Source organism: Portunus trituberculatus, chromosome 44 (genome assembly GCF_017591435.1).
Source record: "Portunus trituberculatus isolate SZX2019 chromosome 44, ASM1759143v1, whole genome shotgun sequence".
Lineage (NCBI taxonomy): Eukaryota > Metazoa > Arthropoda > Malacostraca > Decapoda > Portunidae > Portunus > Portunus trituberculatus.
In genome coordinates this window covers 6,423-32,046 of record NC_059298.1, presented here as the reverse complement: position 1 = coordinate 32,046, position 25,624 = coordinate 6,423, and the positions used below count along the sequence as shown (strand labels likewise).

The 25,624-nt window shown below is 37.6% G+C and overlaps 1 protein-coding gene and 1 long non-coding RNA gene across 4 annotated transcripts; one reads left to right on the top strand and one right to left on the bottom strand.

Annotated features, from left to right (window-relative positions):
• Window positions 1–25,053, bottom strand: LOC123518849 (nuclear receptor-binding factor 2-like). Of its 3 annotated transcripts, none has more exons than XM_045279887.1 (6): window positions 24,715–25,053; window positions 12,246–12,366; window positions 9,674–9,858; window positions 4,877–5,077; window positions 3,955–4,231; window positions 1–1,359 (listed from the first exon to the last, which is right to left on the bottom strand). In XM_045279887.1, exons 2-6 carry the CDS (start codon window positions 12,291–12,293, stop codon window positions 1,162–1,164), a joined length of 909 nt encoding a protein of 302 aa, XP_045135822.1. In that variant the 5' UTR covers window positions 12,294–12,366; window positions 24,715–25,053; the 3' UTR covers window positions 1–1,161. The 3 variants fall into 3 exon arrangements, with proteins under 3 accessions (XP_045135822.1, XP_045135824.1, XP_045135823.1); XM_045279889.1 differs by lacking the exon at window positions 12,246–12,366 and adding an exon at window positions 24,249–24,387 and having other exon boundaries at window positions 24,715–25,052; XM_045279888.1 differs by lacking the exon at window positions 12,246–12,366 and having other exon boundaries at window positions 24,715–25,050.
• LOC123518850 lies at window positions 24,731–25,570 on the top strand. The gene is made up of 2 exons (XR_006678898.1): window positions 24,731–24,862; window positions 25,322–25,570. It is a non-coding gene; the product is annotated as an uncharacterized LOC123518850 (long non-coding RNA).
• The last annotated feature ends 54 nt before the right edge of the window (window positions 25,571–25,624 follow it).

Sequence of the window (25,624 nt, the reverse complement as noted above, 5' to 3'; positions counted from 1 at the left end):
TAATATAAGAATGGTATTTCAATTCATGGACAAAAATATGATGAAAAAAATTATCACAAGCATGATATATCCAAAGCTGGAATATGTAGCTCTGGTGTGGTAATAAGAGCTCTAAAAAAAACATATAAGATTAAAACAGATAATGAAGATTGCTACAAATATGGTGCCAGAACTAAAGGACCTAACATATGAAGAATGGCTGAAGGAAATGGAACTGCCAACCTTACAAGATAGAAGAGAATGAGGAGACCTAATAACAATGTACAAGATAGTCAATGGCATTGAAAAGATAACCAAGAAAGACCTGGTGCTGGTGACAGAAGATAGAAGGACAAGAGGACATGTAAAGATCAGGATGAGGCAATGTGTGGACATTAGAAAATACAGTTTTCCACACAGAACAGTGGAAAAATGGAATGAATTGAATAATGAAGTTGTTACAAAACATAATGTGCATAACTTTAAGGAAAAATTGGACAAATGGAGACATGGAGACAGGACACTATGAGCCCCGCTCGAACCCTGTACAATACAACTAGGTAAATACAACTAGCTAAATACAGGGAAATATGACTCATATCCTTAGAATTGCCAAATTGCATGCACATGAATGAAGACTTATAATAATGCAAACCTTGTTTTGTATAATGTTAAAATCTTATAAGTAAATATTATTAACAGTTGAGAGAGAGAGAGAGAGAGAGAGAGAGAGAGAGAGAGAGAGAGAGAGAGAGAGAGAGAGAGAGAGAGAGAGAGAGAGACTAATAAAGAGTTATACAAAAAATGTATTGTATACCCAAGATTCTTTTGTTCCCTTTTACTGACACTGGTGCAAAAGCAGTACCATTAAATGCAAACATACAATTTTGGGATACTTTTTATATTGTTTTATCTCTTGAAAGAGACTGGAAGAAGTTTTTCAATGATGAGAAAAGTCATTTATATGTAAAATAATAATACTTACATGATGTGATACATATACTAATTGATAGTATTACTTCAGAAAATTATGGTAATTTGGATTTTGTCAGTGTAAAACTATCATACAAAAGTTGTATATATTTAGATGATGAATAATGGATGCTTTTCCTGGAATGAAATACAAAATACATGGCATACTCCTAGAATCTTGCACTCTACTGTCTATGATCTAATTTCTAACTAAGAGTCTGCCTCATGGTTGTCTAAGAAGTCCAATGGAGGCATCTCCAAAGGAGCCAGATCAGGCACATCTGGAGGGTCTGGAGAGAATTCACTCAGTGGTGAGAACACAAAAGGTGAGCAACTGGAGTCTGCCATAGCCCGCAGTCTCCTCCGTTCACTTTCATAGCCTTCACACCGAGCCTGCAGCTCCCGGACCTTAAGGAAAATTCTACATTGAGGAACTTATCTTTGGAATCTTATTCTAGAATAGTACAGACATACAATGAAGATTTCTCTATGTGAAATGAAATGGTGGCTTTAGTTAGAATTGGTAAGCACATAAATATTTTTACACAATTTAGTAAAATCTGAACTATGTAATTTGAATTTATTCAAACAATTATAGTGCAAAAAATAAAAATCTCTACATATATGAAAGTTCAGGTGCATTCACGCCCTCAACTAACTCTTTGTCTTTATTACTAACCAATTGTATAAAATGTCTTTTAAGAAAATAATGGTGGCTGTGCTGTACTTTTTATTGAAAATCAGCACCTTTAGAGCAAAATGGATACAGCCTTGGAGTAGGTCTGCTTGCCAGATTTGCTCTGTCTCCACTTTGAATATCAAAGTACCTATAAGGCATCTTTTCAGTTCTTTGTAAGCACTTAGGAAACAACTATTTTTCAATTACTTCCTTTCACATGGGTCTCCTGACAGCTTTGGACCCTTACAACTACACCAAGCTGCAAGCTTCTTAAACTCCCAGGACAATTGTCGGTAGAAAGAGGAGGGCAGCAGGGTGGAGTGAAAGACACAGACATTAACGTGCATTGATAGAAACACTTTAGGTGAAAGCAAGACAAAGTTTAAGTATTGCTTTCAGTAAAAATCTTGAGCACAAAATTCCTTGTGTACAAATAAATTGTGGAAAAAAATCATCCATCAAAACCATTTAGCATTAATTGTTTCAAATTTAGTGAATAGGAACGTGTGCTTACAATGAGTGTGAAACAGTCAAACCTTACAGTGCTGTGAGGCATTCTGGCAGGGCAAGTAAAGGTTTCTGAATGGCTTTCCTGTCTGGAACCATGGTCACTGTGTTCTGGTACAATGCCATAATGCATGCAGACTGAGTCATGAATCATTCAATGAATTCATATTAAAATACTCTGCTTGTATTTGCATAGGTGGTGAAATAGGAAAAAAGAAGTGATACATAGGATAGAACATTGCCTTAACATGGCAGAATCTGAGGAGCAGGACAAGGAACCTTGCTCTCACCTCTGTGAATGATCTGTAATCTGGACAGGTACTAGATATGCTCCCTACATTACAGTTTTCCCTTACTCCATAATCCCTAATAATAGAAAATATCTTGTTATATTATAATACTTGCAATTTGCATAAACAGACTAGGACATTAAATAGGGATACCAAAGAGATGAAATGCACTCAAACATGAAAATAATGTACTACAAAAAGATACTTTGATATTTCATAACTTCAGTATGTACAGTACATTTGACAAGTTTTACTAGTCACATCTAGCTGATATCAGGCATCATTTTAATCTGGAATATCTTCACCAAGCTGTCACATTAGTATAAGCCAATCTTTAAATATTTCAAAAATTTAACTAAAATCACTAATGTGTCTACCTGTCTTTTCTTCGATCTGAATGAAAAAAAAAGACCCTATATGGTTACTTATATTCAAATTACAATATCACAAGGCCTGGAAATGTCTTGAAAATTCCCTTGTAAATGAGATCAAGTCATAGGAATATGGAAATACAGAAGCAGGTAGGGAGTTCTGGAGTTTACCAGAGAAAGGTATGAATAACTGAGAGTACTGGTTAACTCTTGCATGAGAGAAGTGGACAGAACAAGGGTGAGAGGGAGAAGAAAGTCTTGTGCAGTAAGGCCTCAGGAGGAGGGGAGGCATGCAGCTACCAAAATCAGAAGAGCAGTTGGCATGGAAATAGTGGTGGAAGATAGCAAGAGATTCAGCATTACAGCAGTGAGAAAGAGGCTAAAGACAATCAGCCTGAGGAAAGGAATCAAAGATACAAAAGCTTCTGATTCTACACTATCTAATAAAACTGTGTGAGTGGAACCCACCACACATGCAAAGAGTGCTCCACACATGGGCAGATAAGGCCCTTGTATAGAGTTAGCAGTTGGGAGTGCAAGAAAACTGGTGGAGACACCTCAGAATCCCAAACATCATAGAAGCTGTTTTAGTATGAGATGAGATGTAAAGTTTCCAGTTTAGATTATAAGTAAAGGGCAGACCAAGGATCTTCAATGTAGAAGAGGTGACAGCTGAGTGTCACTGAGGAAGAGGGAATAGTTGTTTGGAAGGATGTGTCAAGTTTTTGAGGTATTCAAAACTACAAAGTTTCCTAAATAGCATAAACTTCAAGGAGCAAGTGATTAAAGCTACAGTGATCTCTATGAGGGACACATTGACAATCTTTTGATTTGCCACAACATCATCATTACTGCATAATTGTATTTTCCAGTAGCATTTACCATTAGCAAGATGTCTAAAAGTTTTGATTATCTTCATTTTGCAGGTAAGTGAGTTGCTTCTCTCTGTTACTTTGAAAGGTTTGCCTCACTAGATTGTTAATAAACAGAACACTTGCATAGTCTTAACAATATCTTCTGATGAGTTTTGCATCACCAAGTTGATTTAAAACCTTTCTGAATAAATAATTTCTGAGCTAAGATGCTTGGGAGCAGCTAACTTAGCAATGGGAACATTTATCAATAGCTGCCTTTTAGGAATTAATGAAATATTTACCTGAGCCTTAAGGAGTGAATTTTCTTTTTCAGCAGAGGAGAGTTCACTTAGAAGTTGTGTTACAAGATCAGTCTGGTGATCATGCAGTGATCGCAACTCCTCCACCACAGCTGCCAACTCTTTTGCACCACCTACTGCTGCTGATGTTGCTAATTTCTCAAAGGGAGCAGCCATCTCTTGAGATTCACGAGAAAAGTTTGACAGTCCCTGTTGGCTCTTGATTTCATTTTCTTCCACAGTTAGTTGATAAAGTATAGAATCAAACTTTTCTGAATACCTGTAAATATAAATATATAACTTTACAGTGAAAAAGAGTAATATCATTTATGATGAATAAAATCAATAAAGAATCAATAAAAGTGAACCTATTGTGTAAGCAACTGATTGTAAACTTTAACAGGTATTGTGGGAGAAACTGTGCTAACATATCATAATTTGATTAAGAGGGTAAAGATGGTAATCAGAATGATTGTTAATGATAAAAATGGAGCACAAATGATTGTGGAAAGATGCAAAATGACTAGTAAATGACATGTCCACTGTAACCCTAAAAGGATAATTTGCTAAGGGTAATTACCTTTTCAAACCATTAAAGACAGTAAATGACAGCAAATTACCTCTTCAAACTGCTGGAAATAACAAATGACAATCAACTTAAAACTAATGAGTAATACACCAGATCCTTGTTGAAAGGAAGGGATATGCATCATATAGTCATCACAGTATAGATAATTACTGTACATGATGGCATATGAAAAGCACTATTCACAAAAGGGCTAAAATCTTCCACTTACACATTTCCCAAAGGCTTAAATAGACAAGTAAATAAGAAAAAATTACCTATATAAACTATGCTAAGCATATACTAAAATTTTGTAAAAGATAAGAGATGCCTACTTAAATTGAACTAAATATAACTTACTTTGCCATTTCCATTGATATTGTATGAGCCTTCTTGCCAAAGTTAGACACAAGAGAGCTGGGTAGTTCACGACTCCCTGAGCCTGAACCTAGTCCTGAACCAGAGCCTGAGCCTGAGCCACTGCTTCCACTCACACTCCCAATCTTGACACGTTGGTTCTCCATTGCTTTCACGTACTTTTCCAACTGCTTGTTGCGGAACCTTTGTAATAGTTTGGAAAAAAAAAAAAAAAAAAAAAAAATATATATATATATATATATATATATATATATATATATATATATATATATATATATATATATATATATATATATATATATGGATTTATCAGTTCCTGTGAGAGATACACTGCTGAAGGAATCAGGTAATGTGAAAATCACATAATGTGAACATGGTTACTGAACTAAACTGTATACTGTTAGAGGTTCTAGGTACTGTGTATATATATATATATATATATATATATATATATATATATATATATATATATATATATATATATATATATATATATGCACACACACACACACAGAGAGAGAGAGAGAGAGAGAGAGAGAGAGAGAGAGAGAGAGAGAGAGAGAGAGAGAGAGAGAGAGAGAGAGAGAGAGAGAGAGAGAGAGAGAGAGAGAGAGAGAGAGAGAGAGAGAGAGAGAGGGGGGGGGGGAAGGGAAAGTACTGGAGGGTCTGTGCACCAGGTGGGTTTGTGTGCTATATCCCGTATTAAGTCCCATAACACATAAACGGAGAGTGGAAACGATGAGGCAAAGTTCAAATTTTCAGCCAGTACCTTTCCAGTGTTGTGTGCACACCAGAGAGAACTAGCTAGTGTGTTTTCCACTATAACCAAGGTACACTGAGGTCCGCAAACTGTTTGTATAAAACACATAAATGTCAGCATTAGTCACTGCCACCTATTTTCATACAAAATTAACATAACTTGTCAATGAATTCATCATTATTATGCCTGCCTGTCAAATGGTTGAGGATAAACATGTCTAGTCTCAACAAACAAGGAATTGTGTGGGTAGCACATAAACCCTCCATAAAATGTCCTTGGAGGGTAGTGAACTGACCAGGGTAGGGCATTACTAGGCTATAGTAAAACTAAATTGTACTGGCCCAAAGGGTGAGGCCGATAATCCCTGCCACATTGCCATATCTCTCATTGCTTCAAGGAAAATGGAGGAATAAATCTCTATTCAGTTTAATGCATGATTTCACTTAAAAAAAAAAAATTGGAGAGGGACACAAGAGATATGAAGTTCTCTGCAGGTGATTACAATAAAGGCATTGGTTATAAAAGTCCAAATGAGACTGGTAATTTACATAATATTTACTGTAATGGCCTCTCGAGATACCCAATCTAACATAATGAGTAGTGAGAAGAACTGTAAGATGAAACAGCATTTTATTTTAGTTATTGTCCCAAGCTCCACTTATTTATTTGAACATCATTGGACAGAGAGAGTTTTTTTTCCTTAGTCTGGCTGTACAACACACAGTAAGATGGAGAAGCATCAGTGTGTACTTTCATTTAACAACCAGATGAAAAGTGAGTCAATCTGCCTGGTGACCTTGACTCCCCCCTTCCCCTGCGAAAAAATACAAAGCTAGTTTGCAATCCCTTTTTTTTTCTTTCTTTTTTTTTTTACTTTTACTCCTAGACAGGCAAGAGGAATTACTAACTACTTAATGACAACAATTTTGATAGCTTGTGGATAAAAGAAAAAGAACTTGGGAGCTTAGCACGATAACCCGATATCTCCTAGTGCAGAAACACACCAGTAGGCACACTGAGCTGTCCTAACCTTCCTTCACTTACAATACTCCATCCTCAGAAACCACAGTGATAGAAGGTAGTGTGATATCTGCCATCATAGCAGATACAGTTTTACGCTACTGGTGAAACTTCCGTGGCCGTATTCCAGTCTGGATGTTTCGTAGTTGATGTTGTCTGCTTAGGGTAGCGGAAACTGCCGCCTCTAACTCTATCCTTTTTTTGGTAGCTTATTCTCTTTAGACAATTTTTTTTAAAGTTTTTTATAATCTAAGCCATCTTATTCCGTACTCAATGTTGAAATAAGAGTTCATCATTACTTAAGAAGCATACGGTAATAAAAATGTCTTACCAAGAATAGGTGAACTAAAGATATAGTTTCCGTTTGGTGTACTGACTGATTCCCATGTGGTCCAGTGGTATCTTTAACAAGCAATTAATGACTGCCTGAAGGACATTGCTGAGGTGACAAAGGAGGGGAGGAAGACAAGGGATTGTCAAAGTCAGAGTAGACTACCTCTACACTATTGCCACCTTCCCATAGATCACCTTCCTTTAATGCCCCTTCACCTCCTTACCCTGCCTCTGCATTTCCTTTTTTCCTTCATGGTTTGTTTCCAAAATTACTTCAAAAATACTTCTATTAACTTTTGTATGTGGAGTAGGTAGTAGACACCTACTGAAACGATAATTTACTCTCAGCGAGATCTAATAGCTCTAGTTCAGGAGGTGCTGTGAGCCTTCCATTAAAGCTAGTTGTGATCTCGCTCAACATTTCCCTTTGTGTCTCACAACTCAAGGGAGCAGTCACAGCCTGCCCTCTAAAGACAACTCTCCTTCTTCACACAAAACTACATGCACTTACCACACACACACACACACTCTTCATTTAAAATTAAAAATTAAAAAATGGCGACTCCAAAGCCAGTCCCCTTCTGATGGAGGGGACCAGAAATGTCCCCAGGTAGGACTCCTCTCTTGACAATGACCCCAAATATCTTGACACCTCCCTCAACTTTTTCTACATTAACTTCTGCAACATTTGCAGTCTTAGATCTAATTTTCAATCTGTGGAACACCACCTCTCCTTTACTAAACCTCATCTTTTCCTCACAAAAACATAGCTGCCTGAGGCTACTGACAGTAGCCCCTTCTCTGTTCCCTCCTATTTTCTCTATTCTCTTGAATGTTGCATTTATGTGCACAAAAACTTAACTTGCTCTCGTGCCCACGCTCTTGAACCTTCTGAGTTTTCCATCATCTGGCTTCAACTAAACAGTCACTCTCTAACTAAATTTATCTGTGCTGTCTATCTCTCCCTTAACTCCTCTGACTATAGTTAATTCTTTGACTATTTAACTTCCAAAGTGGAGCACATTCTGTCCCTCTACCCTTTCACACAGATCTCCATCCTTGAAGATTTCTATGTTCACCACCAGCTTTGGCTTTCCTCTCCCTTCACTGACCATCTTGGTGAACTAGCCTTCAACTATGCTATACAACATGACCGAGCAACTGGTGCAACCTCCTACTTGTATCCCTGACCGTCTTGGAGATACTCCCAACATTATTGATCTTTTCCTCACCTCTAATCCTTCAACTTATGCTATCTTCTCCGTTGGGCTCCTCTGATCACAATCTCATTTCTGTATCTTGTTATAACTTAGTTTATGTTCACACAAATGGTTATATTTGTTGGTTGTTATGTCTACTACCTGTAATCAAGAGGAAATTGCCATACTACAATTAGTTATGATTTTATAGCATGATTCTGAATTTTTTTCATCGCCTAAAAAACATTTTTACACAAAAAACTACCTGAGATATATATATCATATTTATGGTATAAAAGCAATACATGTTAGTACACATTATGTCTAAATGTCATTCATTTAGGTGAAAAAATAAGAAGAGGAGAGCCACAACACCAATACCACATCATGAGAACTGAATTTCCCACTTAAATTATAATGAACTCTTTTATTTCAACATGGAGTGTAGAATAAGACAGATTAAATTATTAAAGTTTTTTTTTTTGCATTATTTGAAGAGAATAAACTACCCAAAAAGTGAACATGGGTGTTTAAAGACCCCACAGACAAACTGCTCTCAGTAACGGACAATTCACGGTAACGGACAGCTCCTCATCCCTCCCCCCCCCCCGTGTTCATTATCACGAGGCATCACTAAATATATATATATATATATATATATATATATATATATATATATATATATATATATATATATATATATATATATATATATATATGTACATATTTAGTGATGCCTCGTGAAAATAGACATTTCTGGGGGTCAGGGACTGTCCGTTACCGTGAATTCTCCGTTACTGAGAGCAGTTTGTCTGTGGGGTCCTTAAACACCCACGTTCACTTTTTTGGTAGTTTATTCTCTTTAAGTAATGCAAAAAAATACTTTAATTATTTAATCTGTCTTATTCTACACTCAATGTTGAAATAAAAGAGTTCATTATTATTTAAGTGGGAAATTCTGTTCTCATGATGTGGTATTGGTGTTGTGGCTCTCCTCTTCTTATTTTTTCACCTAATTGAATGACATTTAGACATAATGTATATTAATATGTATTGCTTTTATATATGTATTAATATATATATATATATATATATATATATATATATATATATATATATATATATATATATATATATATATATATAAGATGATAATAACATAAGAAAGGAGGGAAGCTGCAAGAGGCCGCCAGGCCTATACGTGGCAGTCCCAGTGTGCTTAATCTACCTAATTCCATCTATCTTCCCCATCCATGAATTTATCTAACCTTCTTTTAAAGCTCCCTATTGACTCAGCCCACTGAGACTGTTCCATTCATCAACCAATCTGTTTGAAAACCAGTTCCTTCCCATTTCCTTCCTAAACCTGAATTTTTCAGGAAGGAAATGGGAAATGACAAAACTTTATCATTATCACAAATGCCACCAATTCATGCTTTCTAATTCGTGAGATTTTAGAAAAATTACCTAAGGAGTTGATGCTGTCGCAGGTGGTGATCATACTGCAGAGTAATGCTCTGGAGGGCAAGATTGTTTTTGGTTAGGCTTAATGCTGCTTTCAACAGCTCAGCAGCTCTGCCATGACACTCAGCAGCCTCTTCTAGCCTTCCTCCACGTTGAAAAGACTCTGCCCGTCGCTGCTCTCGATGGGCCTGCATAATAATAGTTTGTAGTTTTTGTAAAATATCAATAACAGGTATTAGTCATATAATTTTCATTTTCAATTCACTAATGTTCATTATAGTAAATCACTGTCTTTCATATAATAACATCTTGATGAAAACACTTAATTTGTTAAGTATGGATATGTCAGGATTGGCAAGAGTCTCCTGAATTACTTAAAAAATATATTAGACTGAGGTTACTAGACCTTTTATAGAATCTTGTAGGTATTTTCATGCCACTCAATGGAGCAAACAAGATAAAATTTCATACACATTTTTTTCATGCACTTTTGGATTCTTGGCTGCCACTGAATGAGTTGTAGATGGATGCAAGCTATGGTGCCACATCTCAGAATGACACACCAAGGTTACTGAGTATGGTTCTACTCTTGCTTGTGACAACACTGTTATGGCCAGTAGAAAGGCAAAATGGTTATATGTGACAATTTTTGTTACAGGAAAGTATGATCTAATGAGGAAAGTATCTGATGAGTCTGGGTGCAGCATTATAGTAATTTAATCATGCTTAGAGTTCATGAGACAATATTCTTACAATAGAAAGAAGGCTGGAACATCAAAGAGAGACAGGATTAGTGATGTGTTCTGGGGAAGGAATATCAGAGGAGGAAAAATATCAGAAAACTTAGTGACAAAATTAGTTGGTAGCACATTTCCACCATGCTGGCACAAGACAACTCAAAGATTAAATAATCTCTAGATACGCTCAAAATGTCTGCCAAGGGTTGTATAGATGCAAAATAAAAATAAATAAATAAAATAAATAAATAAAATAAAAATTCTCAAAGCAATTATTTAGTTCAGCTCTTTTCAAACCTCAGCCAATTATATACGCACATGTTTTCTTCTTTTGTCCTTTCTCCCAATACAAGTACTTCTGGAATTAGGTCTTTACTAACCTAGAAGATCAGAGGCTGTCTTATTCAGATTTTTTTTTTAGCAAATAAGTACTGCTTCAGTGTGTACCATATAACTAATAGAGGAGACTGTTGTGGCATGGAAGTCTACATTCTAGATATTCTCTAACAGAATTAAATTTCAAAAACTTAAAACACAATTTCCAAAATTTTATAAAAAAAATAGAGAAGTTACTTATAGTACATACCACTGTAATCCTCTCATATCACAAAGGAAACAAGATATTCATAAACAAGTCTGTTTTACAAAAATCTTCAATTATCTGATGTTACAGCATTTTAGGTGGAGTCTTGTTTCATCAGTAAGAAGTAATGTAGTAATCATAAAAAGCAGTTGTGCAAGGATGTAAAAAAAAAAAATGAGGAAAAGAAACTAGGACTACAGTTAAGAGAAGAATAAAATATGAAGGAAGAATTCAATAAATTTAAAGGTGCAATGACTAGAACAGCTCTCTGAGCCAGGAGTTCTGTCTGACCTCCCTGAGTCCCTTGCCTATGAAATATTCACATCACCCTTGAATATATTCCTTTTGGGAGTATGTGCAGTACCCATGAGTAGCAGTTATTTTTGTTTCTTTTGTTCCAATGTTTGAAGCAGGACTGTAGATGGTTGGACACTTACCATTAGAGTTTTACAAGTAAATATTTGTTTGATATAATGGTGAAGCAGGTGAGTAGAGAAAAATATGATTTCTTAATGTAAAATCCATTTCCATCTACATACTACTACCCATAATTATCAATTATTGCTTAAATCCCCACATTTCCACAGCAAACTTACACTATGTCTAACAGCTTGAAAAAAAAAAAAAAAAAGAGAAGAAATACTTGGTGCCCTTTCTTATTTTCTCTGAGAAGACACCCAGCCCATTTTCTACTTCTAGGTACCACCCGTCAGGCTAATTCCCTAATTTGCCTCTAGCCTAAAAGGTCATAGAGGGGAGGAAGGAAGGGAAACACAATTATAATTAATAAGTATGGGTAAGTATGTAAATAAAAATGGATTTTACATTAAAAAATCCTATTTGTTATTACACATACTACTACCCATAATCATTAATTATTGCTTAATAATTGAATTCCAAGTATAGGAGGGAGGATGACTTCACCCCTGAAAACAAGTTTCATTCCCTAAGACACACACCCTTGCAAACCCAAAACTTATAAGGTAGAAACCATATCCTGAGGTGGGTGCAGCACTCATATCCCATGACAGAGGGACAAAACCAGAGGAGAGAGAGGAGCATTACAATTCTTGCCACGAGAACAGTCCAATGACCCCAAACCCCACAGAGGACAATGCATAGAACCATATGTATCAGGAACCCAAAAGAAAAATTATTGAATTATCCTGAGAGCCAACACAACAGGGCCCAGAGAAGAGGTATCCAAATACCGATTAAGAGAAGCAAGAGTGGACATACCCTTCCAGGTTCCTACCTGAAGAATGGCAGGAATACTCTGAATCTTCTTGAACAAGACGCTCATCTAACTTCATGTGCCTTCACCCGAACCAAGTGCATGTCTGCTCAGAAACATCCTCATGTGCACGCTGGATAATCTGACATATTCAGTGAGGAATAGTTAGAGGATGCACCACACGCCAAGGCTAAGGAACCATCACAAAAAGGTGGGAGCATGTAGAACAACAATCCCTGGTCCAATGAAGGTACTCCCTGATGGCCCTGACTGGACACAAAAGTCTGTCCCCTTCCAAGTCACCAACATACTCCATAAGAGCAGAAATGGTCAAATCGGACTGAGATTCATTACCTGGGAGTTTAGTCTTCACTAGAAAATCAGGGGTAAAAAAAAGTCTTAGAAGGCCAGCCCTTAGAGTGATGAACTTCTGTTGGAAGCCCATGCAGTTCGCTAGCTCAGTGAGCAGACGCTAAAGCTAAAAGAAAAGAAGACTTTAGTACAATGTTCCTCAATGAAGCCAAGTGAACTAGCTAATAAGGGGCTTCATTAACCCTTAAAGTACGGGGGTTTGATGTACTTTCCGTCTATTACAGCAAGAAAAAATCACACTTGTCAAAATTGCTAAAAATATTTCTTCCTTATAAAAGTATACTTCTTTGTGTTATTCTGAGTACAACGATGTAGTTTTCAACATGTTATGATCTTTGAGAGAAAAGTTATTGCATATCAAAAAATTCTCCCCAAACCCATGGCAGAACCAGCCACTAAGAAATACCCCCCAAGCTCTGATAACACAGCACGCTCTCTCTCTCTCTCTCTCTCTCTCTCTCTCTCTCTCTCCTTTTGGGCATTTGAATTTGATGTAAATGTAGGAACTTTTTGCACTTTCATGTCAAGAAAATGCAAACTCAGATATATGAAATGATGTGCAAAACAGGAAAAGAAAAAGAAACCATATATTACAAGTATTGTGGATTTCTATAATAATTGGAGTCTGGCAACTCTTAATAGCAATGGGATTCACGTGACTTGGCCGACAAGCACAGCCCTGTAGAGGCAACCATGGGGGACACATACCAGCGCATTGCTCATGAGGAGTATGTGAGGAGGTTTATGCATGTCGCTGTGAGGGTTGGTCTCTGTCTCCCAGATCACTATCAGAATCACTACTAGAGTCTTCACTTTCTTCTGTCTCAATAAAAAAAAATCACTGTCTTCATTTTAATCACTGTCCTCAATGTCATTACCGAGTAACATTGACATAACATCACTTGGATTACCGTTTCCTCCTTCTGGGAGGTACCAGATGTCGCCTCAAAATGGGAAAAGATGACCTATTGTAAGGAAACATATGTCTCAAGGATCAAGGAGGCAAGCGAAAAAAGATGCCAGATACCTCCACTTGCCCCAGGACCAATAGTGAGAGGAGAGAGAGATTCAAACGTTTAGCACAGAAAAATCATGATTCCCAGAACGGCCGCTGAGTTGCCCAGCGGCCGTAGACCACTCAACTCCCCATTAACTGGAGGAAGAGCCAGTGAGGTCCCCCTCAGGCAGACAAAAAAGACCTGGCCCAGCCATACCAATTCCTAGACAACTGAAAATTGACAGAGCACGACTTAGACTCCTTCAGGGACCTGCATTGGGCTTCCTTGCAGACAGCTTGAGCCATATGCGACCACGGGAGAGTAAGTGAGGGCTAGTGGGGCAAAACTGAGCCCTGTGCCCTTTCTACACCCATAAGCTGGGCCAAGGAAGGAGACTCCTCAGGAGAAGGCAGATGAAGATAGGCTCTCATTTGGCCTATAAGGTGCAAAAAAGGGGAAACACCTTCTTGATTGGGAGGCACTTCCTCCTCATCATCCTCACAGGATTTTAATCTTAAGTCAATAAACTAGGAGAGGATGGTAGGAGATGCTAGTGAAACTAAGTTTATGGAAAGTTTTCAGGATAACTATTTAGTGCAGATGGTAGATAAACCTACTAGGGGGAGGAAGGTTTTAGACATAGTACTAACAAGTATTGAGCATTGTTTAAAAGAAGTTGAGATAGGAGAGACTTTAGTAAACAGTGACCATCATATAATTAGATTTATCATTAATTCCAGTAGGGATAATATAGTGAATAAGACTAGAGTCCCAAACTATCAGAAAGGCAATTATGGTAGGTTACGTCAGTTATTAGGAGAGGTAAACTGGGAAGATAGTTTTGGAAATAAAACTGCACAGGAGATGTGGGATATTTTTAAGGTTGTAGTAAAGGGTATAGTGATGCAGTGTATCCCTTACAAAGATATAAGGCAGAGAAACAGGAAGCCATTATGGTGGACTCACGAGATAGGTAGACAGATCAGAGAGAAGAAGAGGGCATATAGAGAGTTGCAGAAAAGTGGGAAGATGTAGATTTGATTAGGTACAGACAGGTCAGGGATGATTTGAGTAAGGTTATAAAAAAGTAAAAGGCAGGCAGAGATAAAACTAGCTACAGCTGGGAGTAAAGATCCCAAAAAATTATGTAGTTATTACAAGGTCAGTGATAAAAGAAATAAGGATAGGATTGGACCACTCAGAAAATATGGTGTAGTAGTGGATCAAAATGAAGACATATTAGAATTATTGAATGAACAATTTTCTTCAGTATTTACTAGGGAAAGAATAGGAAATCCTGTTACAAACAGTGCAACGAGTAGTTTAAGAGCTTTAGAAAATATTGATATAAAACCGGGAATTATTAGGAAATTTATTCTTGAACTAGACGATAGGAAAGCTAGTGGTCCTGATGAGCTACATGCCAGAGTACTTAGGGAGGGTGTAGACAGTATTTCTGAAGCACTTAAGTTAATCTTTGAAAGATCACTTAGGTTTGCTGAGATACCTCAGGACTGGAAGTTAGCTAATGTTACTCCAATATTTAAAAAAGGTAGGAAGGATGATGCGAATAATTATAGACCGATCAGTTTAACTAGTATAGTATGTAAGATACTAGAGAAAATCATTAAGGGTAGTATTTGGGAGCATTTAAATGAGAATAGATTAATTAGAGATACCCAACATGGCTTTAGATCAGGGAGGTCCTGTCTTACAAATTTGCTCGATATCTTAGAATATATTACCAAGGAGTTAGATGATGGAAATAGCATAGATGTTATATATCTAGATTTTAGCAAGGCGTTTGATAAGGTACCACATAGGAGGCTAGTGTACAAATTGAGACTACATGGGATAGGGGGTAGGTTAGTTGATTGGATTAGTGAATGGCTTTCTGATAGGAAACAGAGAGTAGTATTAAATGGGGCAATGTCTGAGTGGAAGGAAGTGGTTAGTGGGGTACCCCAAGGATCAGTGCTAGGACCTCTTCTTTTCTTGGTGTACATTAACGATTTAGATATAGGAATTAGTAGCAAAGTATCAAAGTTTGCAGATGATACTAAGATAGCATGTGCAGTACAGGGTGAAAAGGACAATTACAGAATACAACGAGACCTGGACAGGCTGATAGCATGGGCAGACAGGTGGCAGATGGAGTTTAATTCTAAAAGTGTCAGGTTATGCATTTAGGTAAAGACAACACAAACTTTAGCTATGAGATGGAGGGATGTTGGCTAGAGGCAGTAGAGGAAGGAAAGGATTTAGGAGTAGTGATAGACAGGACTATGAAATTTTCAAAGCAATGTTTAGAAGCAAGAAATAGGGCAAATAGGATCCTGGGTTTTATAAATAGAAATGTTAGTTATAAAAGTAAGGAAGTGTGTAGCTTATATAATTCCTATGTTAGGCCCCATTTAGAGTATTGCATACAGGCCTGGTCACCCCATTATAGGCAGGATATCAACATGTTAGAAGCAGTTCAGAGAAGAGCAACTAGGATGATACCAGCATTAAAGCGCCTGGAGTATAGAGATAGATTAAAGGAATTAAACATGTTTTCATTTGAGAGGAGATGTATAAGAGGGATATGATAGAGTTATTTAAAATGTTCTCAGATACAAACTACATAGATGTGAGATCTTTCTTTACCTTAGAGGAGGGAAATAGGACTAGAAATCATGGCAGGAAGATTAGAAAGCAAGGCTGCAGGTTAGATATAAGAAAATATTTCTTTAATCATAGGGTGGTAGACTTCTGAAATGCATTGCCAGAGAGGGTTGAAAATAGCACTAGTTTGACAATGTTTAAAAACAGATTAGATAAGCACTTAAATTTATTAGATTTATAATTATGTATAGCACTGCATGATAGTTTTTATAAGAAATTTACTATAGTTAAACAAGACATGATCCCCTTGTATGGGGATCACAGATTGTAGAGGAATTCGCTGCAGAACTTAGCCCTGTTAATGGGCCAAATGTTTAGAATTAGTATATAATGTATTGTGTACTTGTAAGTGTATCTTTAAGTACTGATGACGAGGTCGCTGTGCGACTGATACAGGATAACCTAGATGGGCCCTGGTGGCCCTTTGTTATCCTATTATTTATGTTTTTATGTTATGTTATGTTAACTGGCATAAGAGCCAAAAGACCTTGGCCGACCCCACTGCCACCAGGTACCTCTAACCCTTCTGCTTATGCTGTCACCCTTTCATCTTCGTTGGGCTCCTCCGATCACAATCTCATTTCTGTACCTTGTCCTATTTCTCCAATCCCTCCGCAGGATCCCCCAAAGCGAAGGTGCCTCTGGCATTTTGCTTCTGCCAGTTAGGGGGACATGAGGAGGTATTATGCTGATTTTCCCTGGAATGATTATTGCTTCCGTGTCAGAGACCCATCTCTTTGTGCTGAACGCATAACAGAGGTGTTAGTGTCTGGCATGGAGGTGTACATTCCTCATTGTTTTTCTCAACCTAAACCTTCTAAACCTTGGTTTAACTCAGCCTGTTCTCGTGCTATACATAAAAGAGAGGTTGCCCACTAAAGGTACTTGAGCCTTCCATCTCCTGAATCTCATGTACTTTATATCTCTGCCCATAATCATGCCAAGTCTGTTCTGCAACTTGCCAAACACTCTCTCATAAATAGAAAATGTCAAAATCTTTCAAACTCAAACTCTCCTCGTGACTCCTGGCATCTAGCCAAAAAACATCTCAAATAACTTCACTTCTTGATCTTTCCCTCCTTTATTTCATCCTGATGGCACCACTGCCATCTCTTCTGTCTCTAAACTTGAACTCTTTTCTCAAACCTTTGCTCACAACTCCACCTTGGACGATTCTGGGCTTGTCTCTCCCTCTCCTCCTCCCTCTGACTATTTCATGTATACAATCAAAATTCTTCGTAATGATGTTTTCCATGCCCTTGCTGGCCTAAACCCTCGGAAGGCTTATGGACCTTATGGGGTCCCTCCTACTGTTCTCAAAAACTGTGCTTCCGTGCTTGCACCTTGCCTGTCCAAACTCTTCGAACTTTATCTATCGACTTCTACCTTTCCTTCTTGGTGGAAGTTTGCCTACATTCAGCCTGTTCCTAAAAAGGGTGACTGTTCTAACCCCTCAAACTACCGTCCTATAGCTTTAATCTCTTGCTTGTCTAAAGTTTTTGAAACTATCCTGAATAGGAAGATTCTCAAACATCTGTCACTTCACAATCTTCTGTCTGATCGCCAGTATGGCTTCCATCAAGGTCGCTCTACTGGTGATCTTCTGGCTTTCCTTACCGAGTCTTGGTCATCCTCTTTTAGAGATTTCGGTGAAACTTTTGCTGTAGCGTTAGACATATCAAAAGCTTTTGATAGAGACTGGCATAAAGCTTTGATTTCAAAATTGCCCTCTTACGGTTTCTATCCTTTCTCTGCAACTTTATCTCAAGTTTCCTTTCTGACCGCTCTATTGCTGCTGTGGTAGATGGCTACTGTTCTTCTTCTAAACCTATTAGGTAATAGTGGTGTTCTTCAGGGTTCTGTCCTGTCACCTACTCTCTTTCTATCATTCATTAATGACCTTAACCAAACTTCTTGCCCTATCCACTCCTACGCTGATGATACCACCCTACATCTTTCCACGTTCTTTCAGAGACATCCAACCCATCAGGAAGTCAACAGATCGATCACGCGGGGATGCCACGGAACGCCTGACTTCCGATCTTTCTAAGATTTCCGATTGGGGCAGAGAAAATCTAGTAGTTTTCAATGCCTCAAAAACTCAATTCCTCCATCTATCAACTCGACACAACCTTCCAGACAACTATCCCCTCTTCTTCAATGACACTCAACTGTCTCCCTCTTCCACAATGATTATCCTCAGTCTGTCCTTTGCTCATAATCTTAACTGGAAACTTCACATCTCATCTCTTGCTAAAACAGCTTCTATGAAGTTAGAAGTTCTGAGGCGTCTCTGACAGTTTTTCTCGCCCCTCCAACTGCTTACTCTGTATAAGGGCCTTATCCGTCCCTGTATGGAGTACTCTTCGCATGTTTGGGGGTATTCCAGTCACACAGCTTTGCTTGATAGGGTGGAATTGAAAGCTCTTCGTCTCATCAACTCCCCTCCTCTCACTAACCTCTTCAGCCTCTTTCTCACTGCTGAAATGTTGCATCCCTTTCTATCTTTTATCGCTATTTTCATGGTAACTGTTCTACTGATCTTGCTAACTGCATGCCTCCCCTCGTCCTGCGGCCTCGCTGCACAAGGTTTTCTTCTTCCTCTCATCCCTATTCTGTCCAACTCTCTAATGCAAGAGTTAACCAGTGCTCTCAATCATTCATCCCTTTCACTGGTAAACTCTGGAAATTCCTCCCTGCATCTGTATTTCCGAATTCCTACAACTTGTCTTCTTTTACGAGAGAGGTATCGAGGCATTTGCTCCCCTAATTCTGGCTGACGGTTTTGGCACTTCTTAGAAAGCCAGCACTCAAGTGGGCCATTTTTAACTTTCCTTTTTTGGCCCTTGGCTGGCCTTTCTCTTGTGTGTGTGTGTGTGTGTGTGTGTGTGTGTGTGTGTGTGTGTGTGTGTGTGTGTGTGTGTGTGTGTGTGTGTGTGTGTGTATTTACCTAATTGTATTTACCTAATTGTAACATACGGGAAAAGAGCTATGCTCGTGTTGTCCCGTCTCCATATCTATTAATGTCCAGCTTTTTCTTAAAATCATGAATATTCCTTGCGTTGACCACTTCCACGTCTAAACTATTCCATGCTTCCACCCTTCTATGAGGGAAGCTATATTTTTTCACATCTCTCCTATAAGTGGCCATTTTAGTTTTTCCCATGCCCTCTCGACATTCTTTCATTCCACATACACAGATCTTCCCTATCCATTTTTCCATGCCAATCATCACTCTGTATATTGCTATCAGGTCTCCCCTTTCTCTTCTGTTTTCCAGGGTCGGAAGTTGCATTCTTTTCAGTCTGTCTTCATAAGTCAAATCTCTTAAGTCAGGCACCATTTTTGTTGCAGCCCTCTGTACTTTCTCTAGTTTCCTTATGTGTTTCTTTAAGTTCGGAGCCCACTGTATTGTTGCATATTCAAGCCTCGGTCTTATCATTGCAGTAATTATTTTCTTCATCATTTCTTCATCTAAATATACGAACGCCACTCTTATGTTCCTCAATAAGTTCAATACTTCTCCAATTATTTTGTTTATATGTCTCTCTGGCGATAGGTCATTGGTAATTGTCACCCCAAGGTCTTTTTCTTCATGACTGGTTTGTGTGTGTGTGTGTGTGTGTGTGTGTGTATTTACTTATTTGTATTTACCTATTTGTGTATTACAGGGCCTGAGCTAAGCTCTCCGTGTCCTGTCTCCTTGTCCATTCCTGTCATATCTCTCTTTCATCTGATTGACACACACCACGTCAATGACATCACTGCTCAGTTTATTCCACTTATCAATGCTACGATGCAGGAAACTGTATTTTCTCACGTCATTTAGACAGATGTCCTTTATTGGCTTTTTTCCATGTCCTCGGAGATAATTACTTGTGGTCACCTTTATCAACTCTCTATCCAGTATGTCAATATTGTTCACCAATTTATACATAGTTATCATGTCTCCTCTTGTTCTTCTCTCTTTTAATGTGGTCAGCCCCAGCTTCCTCAGTCTTTCCTCATAGTCTAACTCCCTGAGTCCTGGTACCATCCTTGTTGCCAGCCTTTGTACCCTTTCTACCTTCTTCACATTTTTCTTCATATGCGGTGACCAGACACATGCTGCATATTCTAGCTGAGGTCTTATTAAGGTACATAATATCTTCTTCATCATTCCTTCATCTAGGTAGTGGAATGCAAGGCCAATATTTTGAAGCATGTTGTATGTTTTCCAAAAAATCTTGTTAATGTGTTTCTCCGGTGACAAAGTGTTTTGCACGGTTACTCCTAAGTCTTTCTCCTCATTGGTCTCTTTAATTAATTTTCTCATCACCCAGCCTGTAATCCCAGTTTGGTCTGTATCTACTTCTTCCCATTTTCATAACATGGGTCTTGTCCATATTAAATTCCATCTGCCACTCTTTACTCCATTCATATATTTTATCAAGATCTTCCTGTAACTTGTTACAATTTTCCACATTCTTTACTCTCCTCATAATTTTAGTATCGTCCGCAAACATGTTCATATAACTGTCAATTCCTACTGGCATATCATTAACATAAATCAAAAACATGATGGGACCCAGCACTGACCCTTGTGGAACTCCACTGGTTACCTTCTTCCACTCAGACTTCCTTCCTCTCACCACTGTTCTCATTTTTCTTACCACTAAGTAATTTTCCATCCATTTTGCTAGTTTATCATTTACTCCTCCAGTCATCTTTAGTTTCCACATCAGTCTATTGTGTGGTACTTTATCAAAGGCCTTTCTCAAGTCCAGGTAGATAGCATCCACCCATCCCTCTCTATGTTGCAGTATGTCAGTCACTCTTGAATAAAAACATAATAAATTGGATACACACGATCTTCCTTTTCTGAAACCAAACTGCCTTTCACTCAGAATGTTTTCACTTTCTAGATACTCACTCCACTTAGCTTTAATTACTTCTTCACATACCTTGCACAATATACTAGTCAACGATACTGGTCTATAATTTAGCGGTTCCATTCTACTACCATTCTTATATATAGGCACAATGTCAGCTCTTTTCCACTCTTTCGGGACTAATCCTGTTCGTATGGAGGTATCCACAATATCAAATATGGGGTTCAACAATTGATCCTTACATTCTTTTAGCAACCTCCCAGATATCCCATCAGGCTCCATTGATTTATTAATATCCAGATTGCTTATAATTTTCCTTACGTCTTCCTTAGTAACCATGATGTTCTGCATTTGCTTTCTTTCCGTAGGCCTTCCTCCCATAAAATGCTCTTCCTTTGTAAACACTTTGTAAAAGTTGTCGTTCAAAATTTCAGCTATCTCTCCAGCATCTTCATATACTTCTTCCCCGTTTTTTACCTTTTCTATTGCCTCCCTTCTATTTAGTTTTCCATTTATGAATTTGTAAAACATTTTTGGGTCACTATCACAGTTTTCCACCACCCTCTGTTCATATTCCTTCTGTGCTGTTCTCCTTACTTCAACATATCTATTCCTTGCTGTTTTGTAGCCTTCCCTTGATAATACACCACTGCTTTTCTTAAGTTTCTTCCATGCCTTTTCTTTGTTCTTTTTGCTTCTTCACAATTTCTATTAAATCACTGTTTATTATTTAAAGTCCCCTTCCTGTAGTATGGCACAAACTTTTTCACAGCAGAGTTATACAAATCCATAAATTTATCTTACTTCAATTGCATATCTCTTTCCTGGTATACCACGGACCAGTCAATTTCATTAAAGAACTCCCTTATATGGTTATAATTTGCCGTAGTATAATTTAATTTTTCCTCCCTGCGTTCCACAATCTTATTCGTGCTTAATTCTGTATCCAGCTCAAAGCTTAGGACATCATGATCGCTTTTCCCCAAGGGACTTTCATGTTCAATTTCCTCTTTTAGAGATTCCCTGGTAAATACCAAATCCAACCTTGCTGCAACATCTTGCCCCGTGCACCTTGTTGGTGATCTCACCCACTGTGTCATCAAGTTATTTGTTGCTACCTTTAACAATTCTTCTGCCCACTCACCACCATTCACCACTTCGTAGTCTTCCCACACTATTTCTTTGCAATTAAAGTCTCCAACTATCATCACTCTATCCTTTCTGATGAGTTCTTGCTTCATTCTGTCTAGAGTATTTCTCATCACCATTTGGTACTGTTCATATTCCCAAGCACTGGTTCTGGGTGGTATGTATACTGTTATAATATTAATGTCCCTCTTGCCATCTGTTATAAGCATACTTATCACTTCATTTCTCTTACTATAGTTCACCTCCTTCACTATGAGATCATCCTTAGTAAGAACCATTATACCACCACCACCTTTATTTTTTCTATCATTTCTCCATACTTTGTAGTGTTTTACAACAAACCAGTCTAGCTTTATTTCGGGCCTTAGCTTTGTTTCCACTACACACATTATATCCGGTTCATTATTTCTTAGGTAATCCATACATTCTAGCCTCTTAGACAGAAATCCATCTATGTTCGTGTAAGTCACTTTTATTCCATTCCTAGTCTCGTTCTTCCATGTAATGCCTATTCTGTCTGTTTTATCCACCACTTCTTTAGCCTCCCATTTCTCATCCTCCAAAAAAACTTGATCTTTTCCTCCTCTGTTCTTTCGTCATTCCTCTCCTTCACTTCAGATACTAGCTCCTTCATCTTCATTCTCTCATCTTGTGACATATTTCTTCTTATGTAAATTGTTTTGGTTTCCTCAGAGTCCTTAAGTTTCCAAGCCCTCCTCAACAAGGCCTCCGCTGCCACCTGAGACTTTAATTTCAATTTTAATCGTCTATTCTTGCCTTCCTCAAAAGCTCCCAATCTAACACTTTCTTCTACCTCAGCATATAGGTCCTCTTCTTCCACAGAGATCTTGTTCAGTAAAGACTTAATCTTGTCATTTTCCTTATCCCTCCTGTCCTGCCAGTTCCTGTTAGTTTCCTCCCGCAATCCTATTATGATCACACATTTTTTCTTTTCAGCGATATCTCTCACCACATACTCATTTTCCTTTAGTGCCTTTACCATTGCCCTAAGGTCATATAAATTGCTTGGTTGGACTTAAAGTGAACAGAATATAATGGCCTCTCTAGTCTTATTCATGTAACATTAAAATTAATTTCAAAACCAAGTTTAATCAGATTTTATAATGTTTTAGCTGGAGCAAATGCTTCATATTCACAGTAATCAAGCACAAGGGACCATGATATGCCTCTACTGAAGCTCCTGAGATATTGAAACAATACCATCAGAAACAAAACTTTGAGAAATAATGGAGTGGACAAAGGCTGGATGAGCAGTGGTATCAAGGATTGGGCTAAACAATGCATGGATCCACTGAACCATACCTAAACTGAAAAAAAAAAAAAAAAAACACTAACCTGTAGTAGTCCATATTATTTTACATATATTTGCAAGGGACTGCAAACCAGAGAAATTTGTTACTCACACTATTATCAACTTCTAACATCTGAAAAGTCATGTAATGCACAAATCTAGCTAAAACTAATGCAGACACTGTCCTAATATAGATGTCCCTCCAGCTAAGTGAAATAGCTTTACTGCTATTTCACTCAGCTGACGGAATATGGGAATGAAAATATGATAACCAAAACAAATCTAACCTAACCTAACCTAGCAAGCATAATCTGACTATGCTATTAGTCAGAAGGGTTCTGAGAAAGAAGTATTAGCAGTTTATGTTGTCTTAACTAGGTTATGTTAAGGCAGGTTCACATGTGTCAATATGCAACTGAAATTGTAAGTCAATAGAGTTTACGACTGAATATGGGTGCCCAGGGACTGGAAACACCAGTCATAGAACGAGACCAGCATGTTGGTCTTGTTGAGTCAATTTGCAACTTTGTTTTACATTGTGACATTAGAGAAAGGTTTGAAAATATAATGTCCAGACGCAGAGATGTCGGAGTTTGTGAGGGAAAAGAAACACACTAGGACCCTAACAAACAATTATACAACAAAAAAAGCTTACACAAATCAACATTTGATGAGATCACAGTCACTCTCCAAGAACTGTTTCCTTATTTGCAGGGTGTTGTTGGAGGTGAGATTTGCATACTTGTGATGATTTGATTTGATCAATTCAACAACACTGAAAACGAACTTTCTCCCTCAGAAAAGAGAAAAAAATGTTTACTCACAGATCCCAAAGGAAAGGTTGTAAGAATAAGGCTAAGTAAAAATGTCTTTAGAATTATCCTGTCAATATTTTGCGCATATAGCAAAATATGTATTAAGAGTTCATTTTACACAATTATTAGTAAATGGATTTGTAAAGTTTGTACATAAGTTTGTTGTTTCTGTCCGTCTCAAAATTATAAAGTAGGCAAGAATATATGCACATCGCTGTTTTATGAAACCAGGCAGGCTGCAAAGCTCAATGTCACGGATTTACTTTTACCATTTACAGGCGTGTGACCTTTATAACCAGCACTTACCTGATTCAAAGGAGAATTATCCATCCCCTCAGGTTACCGATCCATCGCTAACATATATGTGCGATCGATAACATCCAGTTAGGCCTGTGAAGTTTTACATAGCACATATATGATATTGGATGGCCTTTTTCTCCCACTACACTACTTAGTGAGTTGAGATTCTACAGATCTTAAATTAAGTATGGTAAACTTAAATTTATATTTCTCATATTTTTACCATATACTTAACATGAACAGTGAATGAAAAGAAACAACTATACCAAAACAATTTTCAATGATAAGTAAAATGTTAGCATTTCTTAAGAACAATGCTATCGCAAACTTAAGATCTGTAAACTCTTCTTTGTTTATGTCCATCAGCTGATAGGGCTCCTGAGTGAACATAATATAATATAATAGTTTGGTTCGCTTTATGATAAAAAAAAAATAATAATAAAAATAAGATATACAGTTCTCTTCATATTAAAGACAATGATATTATGATAAAATATAAGTTATGACGTAATATTTTATCTTGTTTTAGTTTCTTTGTACGGTAAATTTTTACGAGAATGTAAATAAACGTTTATTTTGAGGGATTGAGTATATCAGTACCTAATTATTTCAGGTGAAGGAGCTCGCAAAACAGGATTTATTCAGATCGTCTGCCACAATCGTCGACGAAGTGATGAAAGAAGTCATACCAGACGGTGCCCACTCACTCATGAACCCTGATAATATTGCGAGGGCAGCAAACTTATATTGACAGAACCTTCGACCAAAAGAACCCAAACCAGATGACGTGAAATTTGAAGTAACGAGAAGTGTTTCATATGTAGATACTATGCTTAGATAATAAATTTCATCTATATACCTACTTCTCAAAATTTTTATTATGACTTTTCAGATTGATTGTAATTTTTTGCTGTTT

What these genes read in the sequence shown, in the direction of transcription:
- LOC123518849 (XM_045279887.1), bottom strand. Translation starts at nt 12,293, where the DNA reads ATGAGCGTCTTGTTCAAGAAGATTCAGAGTATTCCTGCCATTCTTCAG. An exon ending in GTATTCCTGCCATTCTTCAG is followed by an intron (nt 9,859 to 12,245) that starts GTAGGAACCTGG and finishes ATTATTATGCAG; the next exon opens with GCCCATCGAGAGCAGCGACG. An exon ending in ATTCACTCCTTAAGGCTCAG is followed by an intron (nt 1,360 to 3,954) that starts GTAAATATTTCA and finishes ATTTTCCTTAAG; the next exon opens with GTCCGGGAGCTGCAGGCTCG.